Raw genomic sequence first — 23,023 nt, 5'->3', positions numbered from 1 at the left:
ACTGATGTTGCCTTCAGGCCTGGAGGCAAGCGTTATCGATAACCATGATAACAAGCTAAAGTAAAAGTCTGATAATCCTCAGTATCTACCCTCCCCCATCCAACTTCTTCTTCTTTTCCTTACCTGGCTCCACCCTCCAGTTTCTGTATCACTCCCCTCTCTCACTTCTATCTTCCTTCTTCACTCTCAGTCCTGATGCAGACATTTGGCCTAAAACGTTGACCATCTAAACGCCTCCAAATGCTGCTTGACCCACTCAACCCATCCAACGTTTTTTTTTCCTCCAGATTTCTGCATGTGAAGTCTTCTGTGTCTCTAATATTCCACTATCTAACCATTCAGGACCTGGGTCAACAAGTAACATTTGATTTGCTCATGGCCGTCAGGCGGTGGCCGGCTCAGAAGCAGTAGCATCCATGAGGCCAATCAAGGATGATTTGTCCTTTTTAATCATCTTCCCTACAACTGCAAGACAATGCGGGACATTAAGAACTTCAAGTAATGCAGGTCTACCTCATCAGTGAGTTGCTCGTTGGTGGAAAAGCTGGACTTGGCGCCGATCATGTCACTGCCTGCTACAAAGAAGCATCTGAATTGGAGCACGAAGGTGTGCAACCGAACTGTGAGTGATTGTCTTCATCATTTATCTTGTGATCTCAGGTTGCCCTGTTGTACATTGGTAATGTAGAATCTGCAAGTCCAGTTCACTGGTTTATAGGCAGGACCGATGGCAGGGTGAAGCATGGACTAGGCTTCATGCCGCAGTGTCACCTGTTGCGGCTAGACAGGAGCGGGAACACTGGAGGCGGTGCTGCCCTCATGCATTTGTTCAGATTGAAGTCAAGCTGGACTGCCTTTGCCTGCAGACTGCTAATGGCTTGGTCTTGCCAACAACGTTCATGGACTTGGACTTCAGCTATATTACTTCTTTTGTGTGAGACAAAGTTTACTGCTATCTTATATATGCTATATGTGCCTTATGCCTTGTGGAAAACATGGTAAGGCAAGGATAGCCTGGGACAGTTGTAGTTAAGCAAGACCGCTGGAGAAACCTCTACTTACTACAGATGAGATATCCAGGAGTGACTATGACACTGTGTACTCAAGCCAGACAAGTGAAGCCTCTGTAGTGAGACTTTTCCAGAGAAGTCTTCCGAAACCATGGGGTCCCTTTACACAATAAGGGGTGCCGAAGACAGACAGAATAATAGAAGGATGTGAAGCATACCCAACAATTAACTTTAAAATATCAGTGGCTGTCCACTCAAAGCTTCAATTGACTTTAACAGCTCTATCATGAATGGCAACTGATCTTGAGAGTAAGGAATTCAAACATACACAACCTACAATAATTGACATCCATAACTGATAAGCCAATTCTGTGTAAAATAGCAGTTTTCTGTTCAGAAGAGTGTGGGTGACGGGAGTCCATGTTCTCCTCCTGGACAAGTAAAATAAAAGGAATACTTGAGTCAAGAATGTATGTGTGTGTTCTGGGCACAGTTATTTATTTTATTATCGTCATGCCAACAATTGGTACTGTGTTAGGCACATTGGCAGGAGGAACACTGTTTTATGTAGGATTGAACGACCATTAAACTTGAACGTGACTTGGTCTGCATCCACTCACCAGGGCCCAGATTCCCACAGTCCCTTTAAAGTCACCTGGTTCATTTTCCAGCACACTTTGAATCTACTGGGTGTATCAGAATATCATTGTGTAACTTTTTTATGTATTAAGAGTGTGATGAAATATTAAACTAACTAATTACAAAAAAAATTGTTAGCTTGTCAAAGTCGAATTCATAGTAGGTTGTGATTCCACTTTTTGCTTCGACATATGCACTACCAAAGATCATAGTAACCTTTGTGATCATATTCACAAAATAGACCATGAGACATGGTCCAAACAAGCCTATAAAAGAGTTTCTAAACCAGCTGTACAATTAATTGGCAATGGTATTTCAAAATTAAGGTGCATTTCAGAGGGCTGCAAGTACCAAAAGCATAAAGGAAATCCGCTCACAATGATTAAAAGTGCTATGTATACAAATCATGAACCACATCCCCAATATATCACAGCAAGAGTTCCACAAAGTAGCTTCACAGTTTAATCAACGACCTTCCTTATCATATGATCAGAAGTGAGAAGCTTCTTTGATTAAAACAACTTAGAGCATGGATCAGTACATGAAGATACACTGCTGTAGCCATTACAGAGACTTGACTGTCACAAGGGCAGAAATGCAGTTGGATGTTCAGATTTAAGATTTTTAAAGACAAAGATTAGTTTTATTTGTCACATGTATATCAAAGCATACAGTGAAATGTGGCATTTGTGCAAATCAGCGAGGAACACACAGGACAGCCTGCAAGAGGTGCCAATTCACAAACCCCAACCATTAATCTTTGGAATATGGGAGGAAAGCAGAGCATCCAGAAAGATACCCAAGAGTAAAATACACAAAATTCTTACAGACGGACAACAGTGTAAAATGAGCCCCAATCCCCCAACGAGCACTGCAAAGCGTTGCACTGACCACTACACTACTGTGCTGCCTGTAGCGTACACCTGGGGTTTAGCTGTTTCAAAATTTACAGTGAGGGAGGGAAAAGAGGTGGGGAGTAGAATTGCTAATCAAGGATGGTATCACAGCTGCAGAAAAAGAGGTTCTCCTCGAGGGTTTGTCTAGAGAGTTAGTGTGGGTGGGTGTCTGAAACAAGAAGAGAGTGATCACTCCATTGGGAGTGTTCTATGGAACCTTCTCCCACAACAACAGAGACACTGAGGTAGAGATTGGGAAGCTAATTGTGGAAAGGTGCAAAAATAACACAGTTGTTGTCTAGGGTGACTTCACCTTTCCTAATATTAATTGGCACCTCCTTGGTTTAAAAAAAGCTTCATAATTTGTTAGGTGTGTCCAGGAAGGATTCTGATACAATACTTAAGACAAGACAACTAGCAAGGTCTAGTACTTGGCAATAAATCAGGTCAAGTGAAAGATCTCTCCGAGGGTGAGCATTTCAGAGACTGTGGTCACAATTGCCTGTTCTTTACCTAAGCCATGGACAGGGCACGGATTAGATAGTATGGAAAAGTATTTAATTAGGGAAGCACAAATTATGATTCTATTCAGCAAGTACTAATGGTTGTTATAGCTGGGGGTGTTAGTGGGGACAGCTTCCCACTACCTATTAAATGCTCCCAATGGTATGTGTCTCAAATAGCCTCTGACAACCAAAGTGCATAAACCCAAACTTCCTTACACTATCTTCCACTTCTTTGCCCACTCTCCCAGTGTGTCCAAATTCTTTTACAGGCTCACTGTCATAACACTACCTGTTGATGGTTGAGGCGAGCACATTATCAACATTTAAAAGCCATCTATGTATAGGAGAGGTTCAGAAGGCTATGGGCCAAACATAGGCTCACTGGACAACAGAGTCAGCATAAATTATTTAAGCTGCTTTCCATCCTGTAAGACTTTATGACTAAGAATTTCCGTTTGACCAACCACACAAATTCTGAGGCTATAGGAACAGGTCAGAGACTGGATATCCCGTGATGAGTGACTCACTTCCTGACACCCAAGGTCTTTCTGCCACCTACAAGGCACAAGTTAAGAATGTGAATGGACACTCTCCACTTGTGCCAACTTACCAAGAGAGTTCTCCTCTGTGAAACAGTCAGGTCACTCGTTTGAGTGCTGCTGGTACCATGTAACCCAGTACTACTTGTCGCATGGTCGGGTGATCGGTGACTAAACCAGATCCCCCACCGGACCTGCCTGGTGAGGAGGGTGGTTAGACACCCTGTAGAATGAAAAACAAGACCTATCAAAGGGCGGATGAACCCTCTCGTAGGGTCAACAGCCATTTAGCAAACACGTGCCATGAAGCGCGGAAAAGGCACCCCTTGCATCGAAGCTTGGTCTGGCCATTCACTGCAACAGAATTTCCCCCAGCCATCCTGGACCCCACCATGCCGCTGGATCTGGGAGGGGATGTTGAGAGGGTGGGTCTGAACCTGTGCAACTCCCTACTCACCTAAAATCCATTCACACACACACTGTTCCTTTCTGAGGAGTGGGGTATTCTCAACACACCCAAGTCCTGTAGTGATGGACAAGTGGCGAAACGGTAGGCTTGACCAGCTGGGAGCCATAGTCACAAGTCTGCATGCAGGAGGCAGGGGGAGAGTGGTCGAACGTGGATTACAGAGCGAAGATCTGGTGAGGCAGCACCCTCTGCATCTGAGCAGCCCTGTTAGGGAGGCACTGCTCACCCTACAATTAGATGACTGAAAGGAACCATCATCATCCAATGGGATGGATAGCCAGAGAGAGACATTGACAACAGCTCATTGAGCCAGCTTGCTATGTTCTACCTAGGCATTGGTATAATTGAAGCCTGCTGGAAGCAGGTGTGTACCTCAGACTACCGAAGTGAGGGGTTAAAGATCTCAGTGAACACTCCAGCCAATTGATCAGCACAGGTCTTTACTATCATTACCTCGAAACTAATCAATAAATTCAAGACCTTGGTTTCAATACTTGCTTGTGCATTTCCTCGCTTGCAGACCCGTCAATTTGGATTGGCAACAGCATCTCTACAATTTCCATCAGCACTGGTGCACCACAAGTTTGTGTGCTTAGGCGCCTATTCCATCTTCTTTTGTAAAATGACCAAACTTTACTCTCAAATTATTGTCAATCTCTTTAGTCTCTGAAAAACTATAAAGCCAGGTTGCTATCTTTTATTTCCTAAATAACTTCTGGATCTACTGTAGCTCTTGCCCTTAAGACCTTTTCCCTTCTGGTTTTTTTCCATCTCTCCATTATCGTTTTGCTGCTATTGACAGCCGAGCAAATCAGGCAACCCAAGTATACAGCCTTCCAACTTTTAAATCTCAATTAAAGTAAAATGGTGAACAACAAATGTAAAAACTTGCCAATCTGATCTGTAATAAAGGCTTAACATGATGCAGCAAAACATTCACCCTCAATTATCCCTTATCTGTGACACACTAGAAAATTGGCTGACCTGGGACAACCTGATAGTGAAACCTTTCTTGTCTGCTCTCTACCCAATTCTGACACATCTGAATTTAATACTCTCTCAACATTAATGCCCCAATATCTTCATTTTATTCACTCAACATTACATTGAAGATCAGCTGCTAGACAAAAGAATATATATAACCACACAGGAACTGAATTTCGCTTTGGCATCTTGGTTCAATTATTTCTCAGACTGATATCTCAACTACATTTGGCCAGGATCTCAGCAGTGCAAGTATAATTGGTACAACAAAGCAATCCATTTACAAAACTACACTTCATGCTGTTACGTTCTGTCAAATTGTCATATTTTACACAAATTCTTTCGTCTACATTCCCAGTAAAATTATCAAGTTGTAATTAAATGTTCATAGCAGTGATGCTGCAATAACACCCCAGTTATACAAATCCCTCTGCTGCCATAATATTCCATCTCACACTCCATCAGTGCCAACATTCAACAAATAAAATGACTGAGTAAAACAGTGGGATTGGATCTGGCCAATTATCTATGACCTTCCCTGATTACATAAACCTGCAACTGGTCTTGGCTTCCCCAGCAATCAGCAAAGGACATGGACGAAGATGTGTTTATGCAATAAGATTATTTACATTAGTGTTCCATGCTTTTTCATTGACTTCTATAATAAAATACTGTTTTGTAAACCAGCTTATAACCAACAATCCCAGACACCAAGGAGAACATCACCAGCAAATACACGTGTGGTACAAAAATTACAATGAAACAAACATTACTTTGAAAATACAATTACTCCTTTACCTTTTCTTTTTGATGTGTAGTTTACTTCAATATAATTTGCTTGCCAGTACTTTATTACAGTAAAAACTGAAAGGTCACAAGGATCTGTAATCCAAACACAACTAAAATGTGGGACTAAAATCAGACTGCATTATGAGCATCCCATCTTTACTGAGGCTCTAGTCCTGCAATAGGGCTCTCATCTTCTGCCTTGATGTTCAACATCCTTCTCCTTCCAATAATAAAATAAAAATAGAGGAGATTACTACTTTGAGGGCCATGTAATAAATTCAAGCAGCAAACCTTTTTGGGATCTAAGATTTGAGTAGGAATTTAGCAAGTCATAATATAATAAAGCAAATCTGTAATTGTATGGAAAGAAAATCGAGTGAGTTGAATGTAGTACAACGAGGATGCAAATGTAGTACATAAATAAGAGCCAGTAGATGCAGAGCATCTGCATTTCCGCAAGTTATTCAATTAAATGCAATTGGGGAAAAGCATTAAATGCACAAAATAGAAGCTCATAGATTTTAGAGTGAACTTCAGGGGCTGAGTCACAGAAGCAAAATGACAGGATAAATGGAGTATTTGGTACCAAATATTTCCAGTCTGTCAAATGTTCAGAGCTGAGTTTTGAAGCTGTATTACTATTATTTTTGGTTCCAAGATTGTCAAGCCGAGGAGTGGTAGTGGGGACAAGCTAAACGTGGTACCTAAACGTGCTCCTCACAACATGCGCCTCAAATAGCCTGACAACTAAGTCCAACTCCTGGCCTTCTCGTGTGGCTTTGCCTCTAAGCCCGGCGGAACTGTTTCTATCGACAGGAGAAGGGGTGAAGGTGGGTCCTGGCGCCTTAAAACCAGTGCTTCAGGTAGATGGAGCTCATCAGCCTGGGAAGGCAGTCCATCTAAGAGGGAAAACTCTGATTTCAAACCTCTGCCACCTTGCGGCCATACCCACTCATGGGAAAGGCTTCGGGAGTAAACCCTGAGGACAAATCCAGAGCTGCAGTCCGACTTCGCCTTCAACCTTGCTCTGACGTCACTGGTGCCAAGCTATATCAGCCCTTGCCCTTGGACAGCATCGGTGGCATGGAGAGGGGAGACCTGTTGCTTGGACAACTGCCGGTCTTCCATACAACATTGCCCAGGCCTGCGCCCCGGAGAGGACACTTTCCAGACGCAGATCCATGGTCTCGCAAGACTAACGGATGCCATGACATCACTATTATTTATTGGCCTGAAGATGATTTGTTTGATTTTAAGCCCCATCACAGCACTTGGAGCAGCTGGAGAAAACACACATTCTACAGGGAGGATGGAAAGGCTCCTTACAGATGGCACCAGAGCTGAAACCCGAACTCTGGAACGCCCCAAGCTGTAATAGTGTTGCACTAACCACTACATTACCATGGAGCACTCAGTTCATATTTCAATAAACTAATACCAAGACAGCAAGAAATCGTAGAAAGTTGTGAACACAACCCAGTCAACTATGCAAAACAGCCACCTCACTTTCTGCTGCCTTGGGTAAAGCATCAACATGTTCAACGGTCCCTTCCAACCCAGTCACCCTCTACCCTCCACCTTCCCATCATGCAGAGGACAATAATGATTGAGAACATATACCACAAGGTCAAGGACAGCTTCTATCATGCTGCTATCAGATATTTAAACGGACCTCACTTATGCTGCAAGATGAACTTCTGATGTCAATCTACCTCACTGTGGCCCGTGCACTTTACTTTCTCTATAATTGCACATTATATTCTATGTTTGGTTTTCTTTATGTTACTTTGATGTATTTGTGCATGGAATGAATGTAGGAATGGTCTGCAAAATGAAAGTTTTACACTGTATCTTGGCACATACAACAACTATAAATCAATACCAATTAACAAGTCTGTGTATTTCTAAATAATTTTATAAAGCCTGTAACAGACAACAACTCACAAGCTGTTTCTTGTAAGTTCAAATGACATGTTATGTGAACCGTGGCAAACGTTATATCAACCATTGCACTGACATCAGAGCATCAGACTAAATTCCAAATTAAGCATCTTTAAACTCTTACTCCAATTCTGTGTTTTGGAACACGAGTCTCCATCCAAGAATCAGAACAATGGCAAACAAATGATAAAAACAGATGTCCTAAATTAACATCAGATTTAAAATCCAAACACCATACATTCCTCAAAAACATATGACTGAATATCAGCAAATCATTCCAAGTCTTCCTTATAAATAGAAAATTAAACATAATACAATTGTGGCCATCAACCCAAACTAAAAACACTATGGCTTCTTCAATGGAAGAATAGCAAAAACTTGTGACTTATAGATTTCAACACTGGTATTTGCAGTAATAGAGTTCTAAAGTCTAACAATCTGAACTGCTATGCTACTGGTAACCACTGTCATGGAGTCCTTGAGACATAGATGCATTCCAAGCTGACTTGCTGTGTCATCTAAAACGTGTGTTGGATATCACAAGGTCAAATTCAGCACGTTCCAACAACCTCTCTTCGTTAGCAAATGGACCAAGCTTGACCTTGTGATTACCAACACAACTTGTTAAAATCACAAGCCAAGTACATGGTAACATCAACTTTCAGAACATTGACACATCCAAGACTAAAATATTGAAAATAATTGCATTACCAGCATCCTGTGAGATGCTAACAATCACCGCCTTCTAAAAATTCATTATCAATTTCAATAAGGTCCAATGCATACAAGCCAAAAACCTCTGTAAGAAATAACAGACCACTGCACCATAATCTGTCATTTGGACAATGAGGATTCCAGAATCAAAAGATGATGAAAAACCTTGGTCAGACCTCACTTGGGAGTAATGTGCTCATTTCTGGTCACCTCAATACAGGAAGGATGTGGAAACTATAGAAAGGGTGCAGAGGAGATTTGCAAGGATGTTGCCTGGATTAGAGGACATACCTTATGGGAACAGGTTCAGTGTACTTGGCCTTTTCTCCTTGGAGCGACAGATGATGAGGTGACCTGATAGAGGTGTACAAGATGAGGGGAGTCGATCATGTGGATAGTCAGAGGCTTTTCCCCAGGTTTGAAATGACTAACACAAGGGGGCATTGTTTTAAGGTGCTTGGAAATAGGTACTGAGGGGATGTCACGGCTAAGTTTTTCACACAGAGAGTGGTGAATGCGTGGAATGCACTGCCGGCAGCGGTGGTGGAAGCAGATACGATAGGGTCTTTTAAGAGCCTCTTAGATAGGTACATGAAGCTTAGAAAAATAGAGGGCTATGTGCTAGGGAAACACTAGGCAGTATCTAGAGTAGGCTTCATGGTCGGCAGAAGATGGTGGGCAGAAGGGCCTGTAATGTGCTGTAAATTTCTATGTTATATGTTCTATGAAACGATTTTTACATCAATCATTTGGATCAGTTTAATGAAAATGATACACCAATCAAGTTCTTAACAGAGAATAAGAAGAAAGTATTCTGAGGCCTGAAACAATGCACCATGGCATACACACAAAGGATCTTTGGTGAAATTAATAAATGGAGGAATAAAAGTTCAAGGAAAGTCCAACTGTTTGCAGGGAGGCATGACATGGTAGTCTCTACAGTGCTACTAACATCATTCATGGCCTAAGCTCTCCTGGGTCAAACCTTTACATAATCCTGAAATAGTACTACCACATAAAAATGCTAACATCCAATAAAACCCCAAGGAAACAGAACTTTGAAATGCTCCTGAACAGAAAATTTGAGGAGAATAGATAGTATAACTGAATCCATCACATAGCAGCCCCCCCAAAAAAACAATGTCTTCAAAACCCACATTTCTCTGTGAGTTTTGTCATCCACTGAGATAATGAAAGGCAAGACCCCCAGTCTAGAAGTATTTGGAGAATGATCTTCAAAGCTGATGGACATGTTTTCCACTAGCAGACTTATAATTAAGATTTCCATTTGGAAAGAAGATCTTGCTGATTTGAGGAATGTAAAAGGAGTGAACATCTTCGAGAAGAGAATAAAAATCCAAACGTGGAAACTACTGTGGCTTGCTTTTCCTGCTGGAAACAACCTGAGCAAACTTTCCTCTTCTATCTTTTAGAGCAGCAACATGATTTCATCAAATCAGATGTCCTTTCTTCTTAGGCAGTTGATTAGGGTTTGAAGGCTTATTCAAGATCCTGTCTACCTTCCTATCTTTCTGAATGAAGACTTTGCTGAGGCCAAATCACATCTCCACTTCTGATATTCAGCGCATCTTTTTAAACAACCTTTGTCAATTTTTACTCCCAAAAACCTTCAATTACTGTACCTTGTACTGCATCATCTTTCAATTTAAGTTACCCTTTTAAGGGATGTAAAAGTACATATTTTCCATGACCTGGTCACAAGCTTATAAACGCCAAACTGAGGAAGAATGTTACAATAAACTATTCATTAAAATCAATCTATGATCTTGGGAGTTTGATTTTGTGTAAAGTTGTTAAGCATAATGGTCACAACATTCCGACTCCGGATTTTTCCTCAGGTTTTACTCCCGAAGCCTTTTCCGTGAGTGGGTATAGCCACAAGGCAGCGGAGGTTTGTAATCAGCGTTTCCCTCTCCTAGATGAGCTACCATCCGTGGTTAGTGAGCCCCATCTGCCCGGACAATTGGTTTTAAGGTGCCAGTGGTCTGCCTTTGTCCCTTCTCCTGCCAGAGAGAACAGCTCCACCGGGCATAAGAACGATGCCACACGTGAAGGCCAGGAGTTGGACTTGGTTGTTAGAGGCTGTTTGAGACGCACGCCATGAAGAGCATTTGTTAAGCAGTGGGAGCTCGTCCCCAATACCACCCTTCAGCTATTGACTACCTTGGGAACCCCGAGTAAACCCTGAGGAAAAATCCGGAGTCGGAGTCCCGAAGGCGGCTGACTGCTGTTCCCAGCACCGGCACGGCAACTCCTGTGATGCTGCCGGCACCAAACTGTATCGACTTTCGTCGTTCATTTGTACCTGTCATCAGCATGGGGGGGGTCCCACTGCATGGGCAACAGACGGATCTCCATATCAACTCTGCCCCGGCTGGCGCACTGGAGAGGCCACTCCAGCTTTGCTTTATAGCGTCAGACGAACACGGGAAGCAGCAGTTACCAGTTATAAGTCATAATGCTTGATTAATGTAGAGCATGGCGCCAGGGGTTGTTTCCGATGGTGGGAGAGACCATCGTGTTTCACGGGACAGCTACCGCCCACCTCAAGCTGGGAAGCCCCCAGCCAATAAGGTGCTGCCCCGCCACAGTCAGTCTTCCTCATTGGGTGCATGGGGATAATGGATGATTCCACGAAGAGCTGACTGTAACTACTGCACCAGACAAGAAAGAAAGCAAATCGAAAATAAGACAACACCCATCAAGGTCGAATGTTGGAATTTCTACACAATGATGACTGGACTTGACCAAAACCCCAAGGATATCGAAGGTGCCCAAAAAACAGCAGTCATTAACAATGAGCTACTAAGGCTCAAGGTAGAAATAGCTGCCCTACAAGAAACACGTTTGGCGTTATTATTTATATGATTCAGTGCTGCAGAGAGGGGGAGGTTCAAGTTACTGCGATCTTTGAGGGAACATGACATTGTTAAATTCATTTTAAAAGGAGGCTTTTCTCAGGGGAGTAGGAGGAGCTGGGGTCTAAATAACAAGGTAAAAATGCTTTGGAATACAGCCAGCTATACATTGACATAGGGTTAAGAAAGCAGAGTGTGAAATATATGGCTCAAAATTTGTTGTGGGAGAAAGGCATTTTGATTTATGGAGTGTTGGCACCAGTACCAGGAAAAGAGAGAGGTTTACTCAAATTTGATTAGGTCCAGTGTACTGATAACTTAAGGACTACGGGGTGGGGGGAGGGGTATTTGAATAGTGAGTGAGAGGGGAAACAAACAAGGTTGATGAAAATGCAGTAACCAGTTAATGATAAGCAGATTGTACTTTGTGAGGAAACAGCATACAGTATACAATTATAATGCAGCAGCAGATGAGTTTAGCAAATTTATTTGGAAGGACAAAGCTGTTGTAACAAAATGAATAAACTAATTGCAAAAACAAAGAGAATAAAGCTTCATGTAATACCAATACAGAGATTTGGGCACATGATAGTCCTACCAATTGCATTTTCCTTGGAATTGAAGCATAAAAAAGGAATGGAATGAAATTTCAGAATGGAAAAGGGTGTAGGTGGGTGAAAGAATCTCCCTAGGAAAACATTGAAACCATTATGAGAAGCTTCTTGGCTCAGAAGAAAGTAGAATTAGTTTTCGGGTGATGAAAAGACTTAACAAGGGACAGAAAACACAACAGGGTGTAGCTGAATTGCTCCTTATCTGGTAGAATGCGCTTCATTCATATGCCTGTTGGCTCTTCGCCTGCTGGCCGACTGCAGCTTATTCCTTATCTTCACCCCTTCATTCTCTGGTAGCTTAAATTCTCTTTCCAGAGGCATCAGCAAGGTGAGTGCAGCAGGCTCACAGGCCCTGTCATCAATGTACAGGAAGGGGTTGGGGTGGTCTCAATTTGAATGACTGCAAGGATATTCTCCCCCGGGGCACTCCCTTCCAAACGATTGCTTGCCCGACTGCTGGAAGGGCCCAGCTCATTTGTATACAATCCCCATTCAGGGTGGGGGTGACTGCCTTCAGATGCTGTGCGCAATCTTTCTCAATCTACTATGCTACCATACTTGTGGAACCTGCTGTATCTGCTTTTACTTAAATCCTCTGAACCTATTTTCCCCAATATCTTTTCTATTCCATGTTATTCAACTGATCATCTACTTTCAGCAACTAGCCTTCATTACAGAGTATCATCACCATCACACTTTAGCATGCTATTCACGTGTTTCTGTCACACCCTTGGTGTCTTCTGCCTTCAGGTTTGCTGTGGGTGTGTTTCCATCAACTGTGGCCAGCTGGTGTTCATCTCTTAGGTTCTCTGTAATTACATGGTTACTGGGTACACTTGATCCCCCCACTCTGTCTGCGGGAGCAAGAAGGCGAGTTGTACAGTTTAATCTGAGTCCTGAGTCCAGTGTTTCCAAAGGCTGCCTCGTTGAGTCTGCACACAGACACAAGTGTCACTTGTTATAAGTACCATCCGTGGTCCTATCCATCTGGGAGCAAACCCCTGCCCTTTCAGGCAGCACTCTCACCATGACTTGGTTACCCACTGTGGGAGGGTATCTCCTTTCCCTTCGGCTCCCTCTGATCAGCAAAGTGCTGCCGTGGTTTTGCTCAGTCCTTCAGCACTTTAAATTGGTTAAATGGTCTTTCACATACTGTGTCATTCTATCCCTGTAAGCCTCAAGCTCACTGCAACCTGTAATTACCCCATAAGGGAGTCGCAGTGCTTGCCTATCAATAACTTGTAGGGGTTGCTTGTGATCTCATCAGGATCTGCGGTGTAACACCCCAGTAAAGATAAAATTGTAGGGTCTTTCATGTAATGGTTTTCTGTAGAAGCAATGTGTTCTGCTGGTAGTCTTTGAGTCACCATTAAAGATATGGGGTGCTTAGGAATGTTGTGTCATCCAATCAGGAGGATAGAACTGGAAGAAGGTTCTAGAGAACGCTGGGGGAGAGGTTTCGTGATGGGCACTGAGGTGGGTCGAGGTCTCTTTCTGCAAGAGATGGAGAGAAGCTCGAGAGAACTGCCCTTAGGATTCGATCTGGTGGGAATGCACGACTCAGTGGAGCCCAAGAGGGGGAATACTACCAGGGATCGGTGAATATGAGTTGGCACCATGAGCACATCAGACACATCTGCTTTTGTAAGATTTGAGCTCCAACCTATGCACATTTGACTGTTTAATTATGATGGGGCCTTGTGTTTTCTTCCTTTCTTTTCTCTAATAACTACAGTATTTGGTGAAGTTAACATGCATAACTGTACTTTCTTTAATATTGTATGCAGTGCACAGTCTATTATTTCCTGCCACCAGGTGATTGCATGGGAGCAGTAAGCTACACATTATTCACACAAATCGGGCTTTGGTGGGTACGACATCCCAACTTCACGAGTTTGGCAAGACCAAAGTCATATCTAGCCTAGACATACAGAGTCTGAGAAAGGTGGTTTTCTCACCGCTACTTCCGGTGGCTGTTAGCAAGGGGCTAACAAACTGATTCTCCAGACACACACAGTAAAAAGGGGCTTCACTGGTAATATGTCAAATCATTCTTTCCCATCTCAGCTATAGTTTTGGCTAAGACGTTCTTGATTGTCCGGTTCATCCTTTCTACCATTCCTGAACTGTGAGGGTGGTAGGGTATGCGGAACCATTGTCGAATTCCTAGCAGTTGGCACATTTCCTTCATCACCTTCCCTGTGAAATGTGCTCCCTTCCAAGTCTACTTGAACTGGGCTTCCCCACCTTGGGAGGATTTCCTGAGCTAGAATCTGTGGAAAGCCTCTACCCACCAAGTGAAGTGATCTGTAATTTCTCAACAGTAGCTTTTCCCCTTGCTCTTCAGCAGGGGCCCCGTGAAGTCCACCTGGATATTTTCCCAGGGTTCCTTCGGCTGTGGCTGATTTGCCAGCTGTAGCTTTCTGCCCTTACCAGGGTTATGCTGGGCAGAAACGATACAACGGCGGCAGAATTTCTCAACATCTCCACCTATCCCAGTCCTGCCGGATGGCTGTGATCATGCTCTGCCTTTCCTGAAGCTTCACTCATGATATAATTTCAATAGTACCTGCCTATTCAATAGCGTCAGCACGACTCTTTTCTCCCAGTGTGTCCAGCACCCTTCTGGTCTCTCTGTTGCTTCCTTTCTCCATTTCCCCAACTCTTCTGCCTCCACCTCTTCATAATTTTACTAAGCTGGCTTCCATCATCTCTTCCTGCACACTTGCAAGTTCAATAGCCTCTTGTTCCTCTGCTGCCTTCTTCGCACTGATGTCTACCCACTCATTTCCTTTCTGCTCCTTACTCTTCCCTTTCTGCTGAGCTTTAACTTTAACTATTGCCACCTCTGCTGGCAGACTCACTGCTGTATTATGTGCCCGTGCTGAAGACCTCCCCTTCTGCTGTCGGTGACTGCTCTCATCCTCCCCGTATTCAGGGGCTCTACAATGGCATGGGGCGTGTGTGGTATGAGTTGCCCCACCATTACAGCTGATTCACTTCCTCACACTGCACATGCAGCGCAGTCTGAAGCTGCTGTGCAGCGGGGAAGTCCAACCGCAATGGGTGACTGGTTCCTTGAATAATATGCCACTGGCCTTGTGTTCCCGTGATCCTGCACCACTACTGCATATGGTGGTACCCTCCCTCATTGCTCCAGTACAGATGAAAGGGGCAAGCCACATCTGATAATCCTATGCGGGTACGGAGACCAGGGCTTTTATGATAGCTGTAAGAGGCTTTTTCTCATCTGTCCTCCATCTTCCCTCCTTTAATTAAGGCCTGTATCGGGGTCACTAGTGATGAGAACTCTAGTATGAAATTATGCCAGTAATTAAATGGACTCATTACCTTCCCTACTCGCCTTACGTTTACAGGGCAGGCCACGAAGCTGAATGTCACTACTTCACTTTTTTTAATATACAGTATTTCTGTGTTTGCACACTTTTTTAAAAATCTATTCAATACACATAATTGATTTACTTGTTTATTTGTTATTGTTTTATTTTATTTATTATTATTTTTTCCCTCTCTCTGCTAGATTATGTATTGCATTGAACTGCTGCTCCTAAGTTAACAAATTTCACATCACATGCCGGTGATAATAAACCTGATTCTGTTCTTCCTCCCCTGGGAAATGGTGTAGCCTAGATACCGTACAGTTTGCCTTCTTATCTGAGCCTTGTGTGGACTGATTTTAAACCCCTCGTCTTGCAGTATCTCTAAAACACTGGCTATCGCCCCTAACGACCTGCTTCATCTTCCGAAGCACTTAACAGGTCATCTACATATTGTAAACTGGTTGATCAGTAGATCGTTAGATTGAGATTTTCCAAAGTCTGTGCCATGACCTTATGAAAAATGGCTGGGCTATTGCTGAATCGGTGGGGAAGTCTGGTCCATGCATACTGCTGCATGGAGTAGCTCCATGCCTTCTCCATGGAGAAGGCAAATCGATCTTGCGATTCAGGTGCTAAGGGGAGCCCCCAAAATACATAATTGATATCCAGGACTGAAAAAACATTATATTCTGGAGTCAGGCCATTCAGGATTGTTGCAGGGCTCACCACAATGGGGTGCAATCTCCGCATAGTCTTAAGGGCGGTATAGCCTATTGTTAATCAATATGATCCATCCGGCTTCTTTACTGACCATATAGGTAAGTTACAAGTTACCACAGTTTCTCTGAGTATCCCCTGGCATTTTAGTGCCTTTACTTTACCCTGTCAGTGCGACTACACTGGCTATGTTGTGTTCTCTGTTGGTTGTACCTGTTCTCTGCCCCTGGCTTGTCCATATTATTTCTCCCTTTCATGAATCTATAACAGCCCCTACTTCCAACAGAATATCTATTCCAAGGATAGTAACCCCATTACTTGGACAGACCCAGAAATACATTGGAAGCTGAAGTCCACTGACTGCAAGTACTTGCGACTCGCTTCTTTCTGATTTCACTGTTTTTCCTCCTACATCCCTACTATAAATAGCCTGTCCAGTTGTTGGGAAGGGTAGGTCAGTTATCAATATCAATACCCATGTCAACTAACCCCCCCCCTCACTCGACCCCCTGCAGTTTGTGTACCGTCCCAACCGCTCAACAGACAACGCCATTGCCACCACCCTCCACCTGGCCCTAACCCACCTGGACAAAAAAGACACGTACGTTTGGATTCTGTTCATAGACTTCAGTTCAGCATTCAACACAATCATCCCTCAGAAACTGATTGGAAAGATGAGCCTACTGGACCTGAACACATCCCTCTGCAACTTGATCCTAGACTTCCTGACTGGGATACCTCAGTCAGTCCGGATCGGGAGCAGCATCTCCAACACCATCACACTGAGCACGGGGGCCCCCCAGGGCTGTGTACTCAGTCCACTGCTGTTCACTCTGCTGACCCACGACTATGCTGCAACACACAGCTCGAACCACATCACTAAAAACAACGAGTCAGCTTACAGAGAGGAGGTGCAGCGGCTAATGGACTGGTGCAGAGCCAACAACCTGTCTCTTAATGTGAACAAAACAAATGAGATGGTTGTTGCTTCAGGAGAGCACGGAGCAACCACTCCCCCCTGAACATCGATGGCTCCTTGGTAGAGATAGTAAACAGCACCAAATTTCTTGGTGTTCACCTGACGGAGAATCTCACCTGGTCCCTCAACACCATCTCCATAGCAAAGAAAGCCCAGCAGCGTCTCTACTTTTTGCGAAGGCTGAGGAAAGTCCATCTCCCATCCCCCATCTTCAACACATTCTACAGGGGTTGTATTGAGAGCATCCTGAGCAGCTGCATCACTGCCTGGTTCGGAAATTGCACCATCTCAGATCGCAAGACCCTGCAGCGGATAGTGAGGTCAGCTGAGAAGATCATCGGGGTCTCTCTTCCTGCCATCACGGACATTTACACTACACGCTGCATCTGCAAAGGAAACAGCATTATGAAGGACCCCATGCACCCCTCATACAATCTCTTCTCCCTCCTGCCGTCTGGGAAAAGGCTCCGAAGCATTCGGGCTCTCACGACCAGACTATGTAACAGTTTCTTCGCCCAAGCTATCAGACTCCTCAATACCCGAAGCCTGGACTGACACCTTGCCCTGATGTCCTGTTTATTATTTATTGTAATGCCTGCACTGTTTTTGTGCACTTTATGCAGTCCAGTGTAGGTCTGTAGTCTCTGTGTAGCTTTCTCTGTGTTATTTTTAATTACGTAGTTCAGTCTAGTTTTTTGTACTGTGTCATGTAACACCATGGTCCTGAAAAACGTTGTCTCATTTTTACTATGCACTGTACCAGCAGTTACGGTCGAAATGGCAATAAAAGTTGACTTGACTTGACTTGATTTTGCATTGCCAGCCCTCTAACAATGCTGTTGTGTACATCTGTGGGTCACCAGCGCTGGCAGTGGGAGCCACTGCTACTTCTTTTTCTAATCTAGAAGCCATTTTCACCAGCTCTGTGATCTGATCGACAGTCAGATTGGTCAGACTGGGTGTAAGTGCGGTGAGAGATTGCATGTCTGTCAAGACTTTCACCTGGTTTTCTTTCCTCTTTTTTGGACACTGCCTCCAACCAACTCTCGATAGGCCACAGCTGTAGGACATCAACTCCCTTACCCTCCCACTCCTATTCCAGCAGCTACTTGCTTTGTGCCCTGGCTGCCAGCAAACAAAACAAACCCTCTGGGACGTCACAGGAGCTGCATCCACAATAGCCACTTTACGATTTCTCTTGCACTTTCTTTGGTCTATTTCACTGGCCAACAAAACTATCACAGAGTAGGTCGACCCCACCGCTATTCCTGAATCTAAAACTCCCTGGTAGGCTGAGCTCAGGCCTTCCTTCATCATTTTGTGAAAGAATGGGTCGTCCCTCCCTGGATTATCCAACCCTGAATACTCCTCATACACTCCATGTTTATGTTCTGCATAGTCCATGGCTGTCTCATCAGCTCTTTGAATCACTGCCGTTATCGTTCCCCAGTCAGTGCCTCACTTACCCTTTAAAAGAGCGACGTCTTTCTTCATTGCTGGCATTCCCGGAAATTGCCCATGTGCCATCCGGCAGCCCCTGGGCCATAATGTCTCACATATTCCTCGGACACTTCGCTTTTACCAACACATGTATATCTTCAGGGTGGACCTGGTGAATTTCAACCCGTTCCTTGAGCCTGCACTAGAACTCTGAATTCTCACATGCAGCTTTAACAAAATGCTGCTTCTCCAAGGGGGTGACGAACTTCTGAATGGTTGTAACCAGAGTAAAGGGCTGGCTTGGATCATCAGGGTTCTCAACCTGACTTAGGTGCCATCCTGACCAATATATCTGGGTAAAACTTCTCCCCGAAACATCCGCACACTAGTTGCGACTCTACACAAAATATAAATGACGGGTATCAGTCAAACAGTACATACATAGGGTATGTACTCTGCAATCTGCCATTTTTGAGCACCTAAACTCAGGATGCCTGCTGTATTCCCTTGAATCTAACTGTTACATCAAGGTGCGCACACACAACTTTAATATCTACCAATTCAGCTCTCCATGTTCGTGACAACTCATGTTCCCATATACCACCAACCTGAATAGATCCAAGTGTGAGTGTTAAATTTTAAAAATACTCACCCACATAGACTGCTCACACTTAGACTGGTCACACGATGGGCTGCACGAAGGTATCCCACTCCTGACACCAAGTAGTGTTGTGTGAATGAAGTCACTGGAGAAAAGTACCAGTAGTTATGAAGCAATTTCTTTATTGGACCAAACAAGGTACAGCACACATCATGTGGAGATGCTTTCAGTCAAAAGATCTGGCTGGCCTACTGTGCAGCTTGATATTTTATGTGCTAAACATCAAAGGACAAATTTCATATTTACAATATATTGATGAAGCTTTCTTTGAAACTACACACAAACTTCACACCTCCTGATTGACACAGGCATACAAATGAATTTGAATCAGCATTTTCTGGTCTGGGATTCATGGGTTCTAGGAACACAATGTTCAGAGCTGCATTCCAAATTAAATCCACAATTTATATTCAGTTGTGAAGACCGGTAGCAAAAGTCATTTGCGAAATGTAAATGTCCTAAATCCAAACAGAACTGCTCTAACATACAGTTTTAGGCCCCTTATCTAAGGAAAGGTATGCTGACATTGGAGAGGGTCCAGAATACATAAGGGGCGTTTGATGGCTCTGGGCCTGGACTCGCTGCAGTTTAGATGAATGATGGAAGATCTCATTGAAACCTGTTGAATATTTAAAGGCCTAGATAGAGTGGATGTGGAGAGGGACGATGTTTCCAATAGTAGGAAAGTCTAGGACCACGGTGAATCGGTGGAATTCATTGCCACAGACTACTGCAGCCCAGTTCATTGGGTATATTTAAAGCGGAGATTGATAGGTTCTTGATTAATCAGAGTGTCAAAGGTTTTGAGGAGATGGCAGGAGAATGGGGTTGAAAGGGATAATAAATCAGCCATGATGATATGGTGCAGCAGACTCAATGGGCCGAATGTCCTGATTCTGCTGCTGTGTCCTATGGTCCAAGAATCAACATTAGGCCTCAGCCATTGACTACAAAATGTTTAAGGCCAACATTTCAGGTGAGAGGGACAAGTTCAAAAGAGATGCACTGGGTGAGCTCCTCTCCCGTCTCACAGAGAATAATGAGTGCCCACAATGCACTGCCAGGGGTGGTAGTGGAAGTATCATAAAGACATTAAACAGGCTCTAAGATAATCATATGATGAGCAGAGAAGAGATTAAGAGCAGAGATGAATTTAGTTAGCCATCTAATTACTAGCATAAGTAATTAAGCCACATTGTGGCCCAAATGGCCTGTTCCTATGTTGTGCTATCCTATGTGCTAATGTTAATGACTTAACTAAAGCCATCATCAAGTATTTTCAAGCAAGTGTACAAAATAAGGTAAGGTATATTGAGAGATTTGAGAGGCAGAATGGATATTACATAAATAATTTAACCACAAAGATTGGCAAGAAAAAAAAGAGTTCAGAGAGATGTGACAGTGAATGAATCAGCAGTGAAGTCACTGACTGGACTATTACCCCTCACAAACTCGAGAAATTCTGCAAATGCTGGAAATCCAAAGCAAAACACACAAAATGCTGGAGGAAGTCAGCAGGCCAGGCAGCGTCGATAGGAAAGAATAAACAGTCAACATTTCGGGCCGAGACCCTTCATCAGGACTATTGCTCCTCATGTTCTCAAACAAGTAATTTTCAAAGCATGAATGCATGTCCAATGTTAACTGTAAATAACCTGGATCTCTTTAAGCTACTTCAATGACATTTCCATGCTTCTCAGGGCATTTATTCCAATCCAACCTTCTAACTGCATTTACTTTCAATCAATTTTCCAAACACTCAATCAACTCTTGCAAGTGTTCTTTTGTGTCGAAATTTTGAATCATGTGCTCCAAATGATCAATTTTAAAACTATCTTGAAACAACTTCTAAATTGAACTAGCTTATAAAAAAATGATAGTGTTTAACAAATTGCTCCTTAATTATTCTTCTGATTCAGTATCGTGTCCTACTGTTAATTACAAAACCATAAATTACATTGGGATTACAAAGTAATTTTCACATTCAAATCACAATGCAGCATATAAACTACAATTATAATGAGCCAAATAATTGGGCAAAATATATTACTCTCTTTTTGGAAATGAAGTGAGAAACACCAGATCGTGCGGGAGTAAACTGAACTCAAATCATTGCAAGGTCAAAATGCTTGGAAACTAATACAAATTCAAAACAATCAACTCGCTGAAAAAGCTCCAAGAATTAAGCAAACAGACCAAACAGGAAGCAGCCAGGATATTTTATATTAAATAAATCATAAGATTAATTTCACAGAAGTATTTAACAATAATATGTCCATTAAAAAAAATTACTCACAACATTGACTGTCATTTTTCGTTCATTCTTATGTTTCTTTCTTTACCCCATTCTCTGCAACAAATAATTAACTCCTCTGAGCCTCTGTGGTATTCAGGCTGACTGTGCCTAACAATTATAGCACCAAAATATGACTGCTAGGTTGGAAATTGAAGTTACAAATACATGTGCCTTCAAATTAATATCACAAACATGAAAACTAATTTTCCCCAAAGTGAATTTTGGCTGACAACCATTTCTAATCTGCATCACAAAAAATCCAATCAGGCAATCCTAGTCATAATACTTGTAACACCACCGATGCAGCTTCCATTTCAGATGAACACCGAGAGATATTATCTATGCAATGCCTTTATAAAGTGTGACCAGTACAAATTAAATAACATTAAAATGAAGCAGCATATTTGCCCTCAAGCTATGTAATGCATGGACATATAATGAAAGCTTTTGTACACAATGAAAACTACTGTCATGACGATCAAACTTGCTGACAATCAACACAGGCATCTCAAAGAGCATACTTAGACCTCTGCTCTACTCTTCCCACACTGTGGCTGGGTACAGCTCACATATTATAAGTTCACCATTGACACCACTATTGTTGGCAGAATCTCAGATGGTGACGAGGAGGCTAACAGGAGCGAGATAAATTGGCTGGTTGGGCGGTGTCTCAATAACAATACTGCACTCAATGCCAGTAAGATCAAGGAACTGACTGTGGGCTTCTGGAAGGAGAAGCCAGGATAAAACTCACCAGTCCTTATCGAGGGATCAACAGTGGAAAAAGGTGAATAGCTTTAAATTCCTGGGTATCGACATCTCAGAGGATCTATTTTAAGCGCAATATATTTATGTGTATATTAAAAAGGCACATCAGCAGTTACACTTCAGTAGAGAAGATTTTGTATGCAACTTAAGACTCTGGCTAATTTCTGTGGATGTACTGTGTGGAGTATTCTGCTTGTTTGAATCACTGCCTGGTACGGGGGCTCCAATGCACAGTCTTGCAACAAAGCTGCAGAGGATTGTAGATTCAGCTAGCTCCATCATGGGCACTATCCTACCCATCATCAAAGACATCTTCAAAAGGTGATGCCTCAAGAAGGCAGCTTCCATTATTAAAGACCCTCACCACTTGGAACATACATTCTTCTCATTTGTACCATCAGGGAGGAGGGACAAGAGACTGAAATACATACTCAACATTTTAGAAATGGCTTCTTCCCCTCTGCCATCAGATTCCTGAACGGTCCACAAACCCATAAACACTACCTCATGATTTCGCCCTTTATTGCACTTTGTAAAAGTGTTTTATTTTAACTAATGGTCATTTTTGAAGCTCTGCACTGTAAAGCTGATGCAAGACAACAAATTTCATGACATATAACAATGATGAAAAAACAGATTGTGATTCTGACTACAGATTCCCATTGCCATTTCAACACCTTGAAACTACCTAAAATGTCTGCTTCCATGGCAATCCTGCTGGAATGACAGCTGCAGGCCAGGGATCACAGCGACAGAGACCCAAGAGTGGAATTATGGAAGTGCTCATGTTTGACAATCTATGCTAGCAGATCCACATATTCTTATGTTAATACCCCCATAT

General features: G+C 43.0%; 1 protein-coding gene across 4 annotated transcripts in view; it reads right to left on the bottom strand.

Annotated features, from left to right (window-relative positions):
- The window catches only part of greb1 (growth regulating estrogen receptor binding 1), a 275,907-nt gene that overhangs the window by 240,118 nt on the left and 12,766 nt on the right, over positions 1-23,023 (bottom strand). The window contains exon 1 of one of the 4 annotated variants that reach the window (XM_073056927.1): positions 17,134-17,207. The exons of the other annotated variants lie outside the window; for them this stretch is intronic. Within the exon in view, the coding sequence (XP_072913028.1) occupies positions 17,134-17,157 (24 nt within the window). The 5' untranslated portion in view covers positions 17,158-17,207. Of the gene's footprint in view, positions 1-17,133; positions 17,208-23,023 lie in introns of those variants that run through there. 4 annotated transcript variants of the gene reach the window in all.

This window comes from Hemitrygon akajei, chromosome 9 (genome assembly GCF_048418815.1).
Source record: "Hemitrygon akajei chromosome 9, sHemAka1.3, whole genome shotgun sequence".
Taxonomy (NCBI): Eukaryota; Metazoa; Chordata; class Chondrichthyes; order Myliobatiformes; family Dasyatidae; genus Hemitrygon; species Hemitrygon akajei.
Note: the sequence above shows the minus strand (reverse complement) of the source record. Positions and strands in the feature narration are given on the sequence as shown.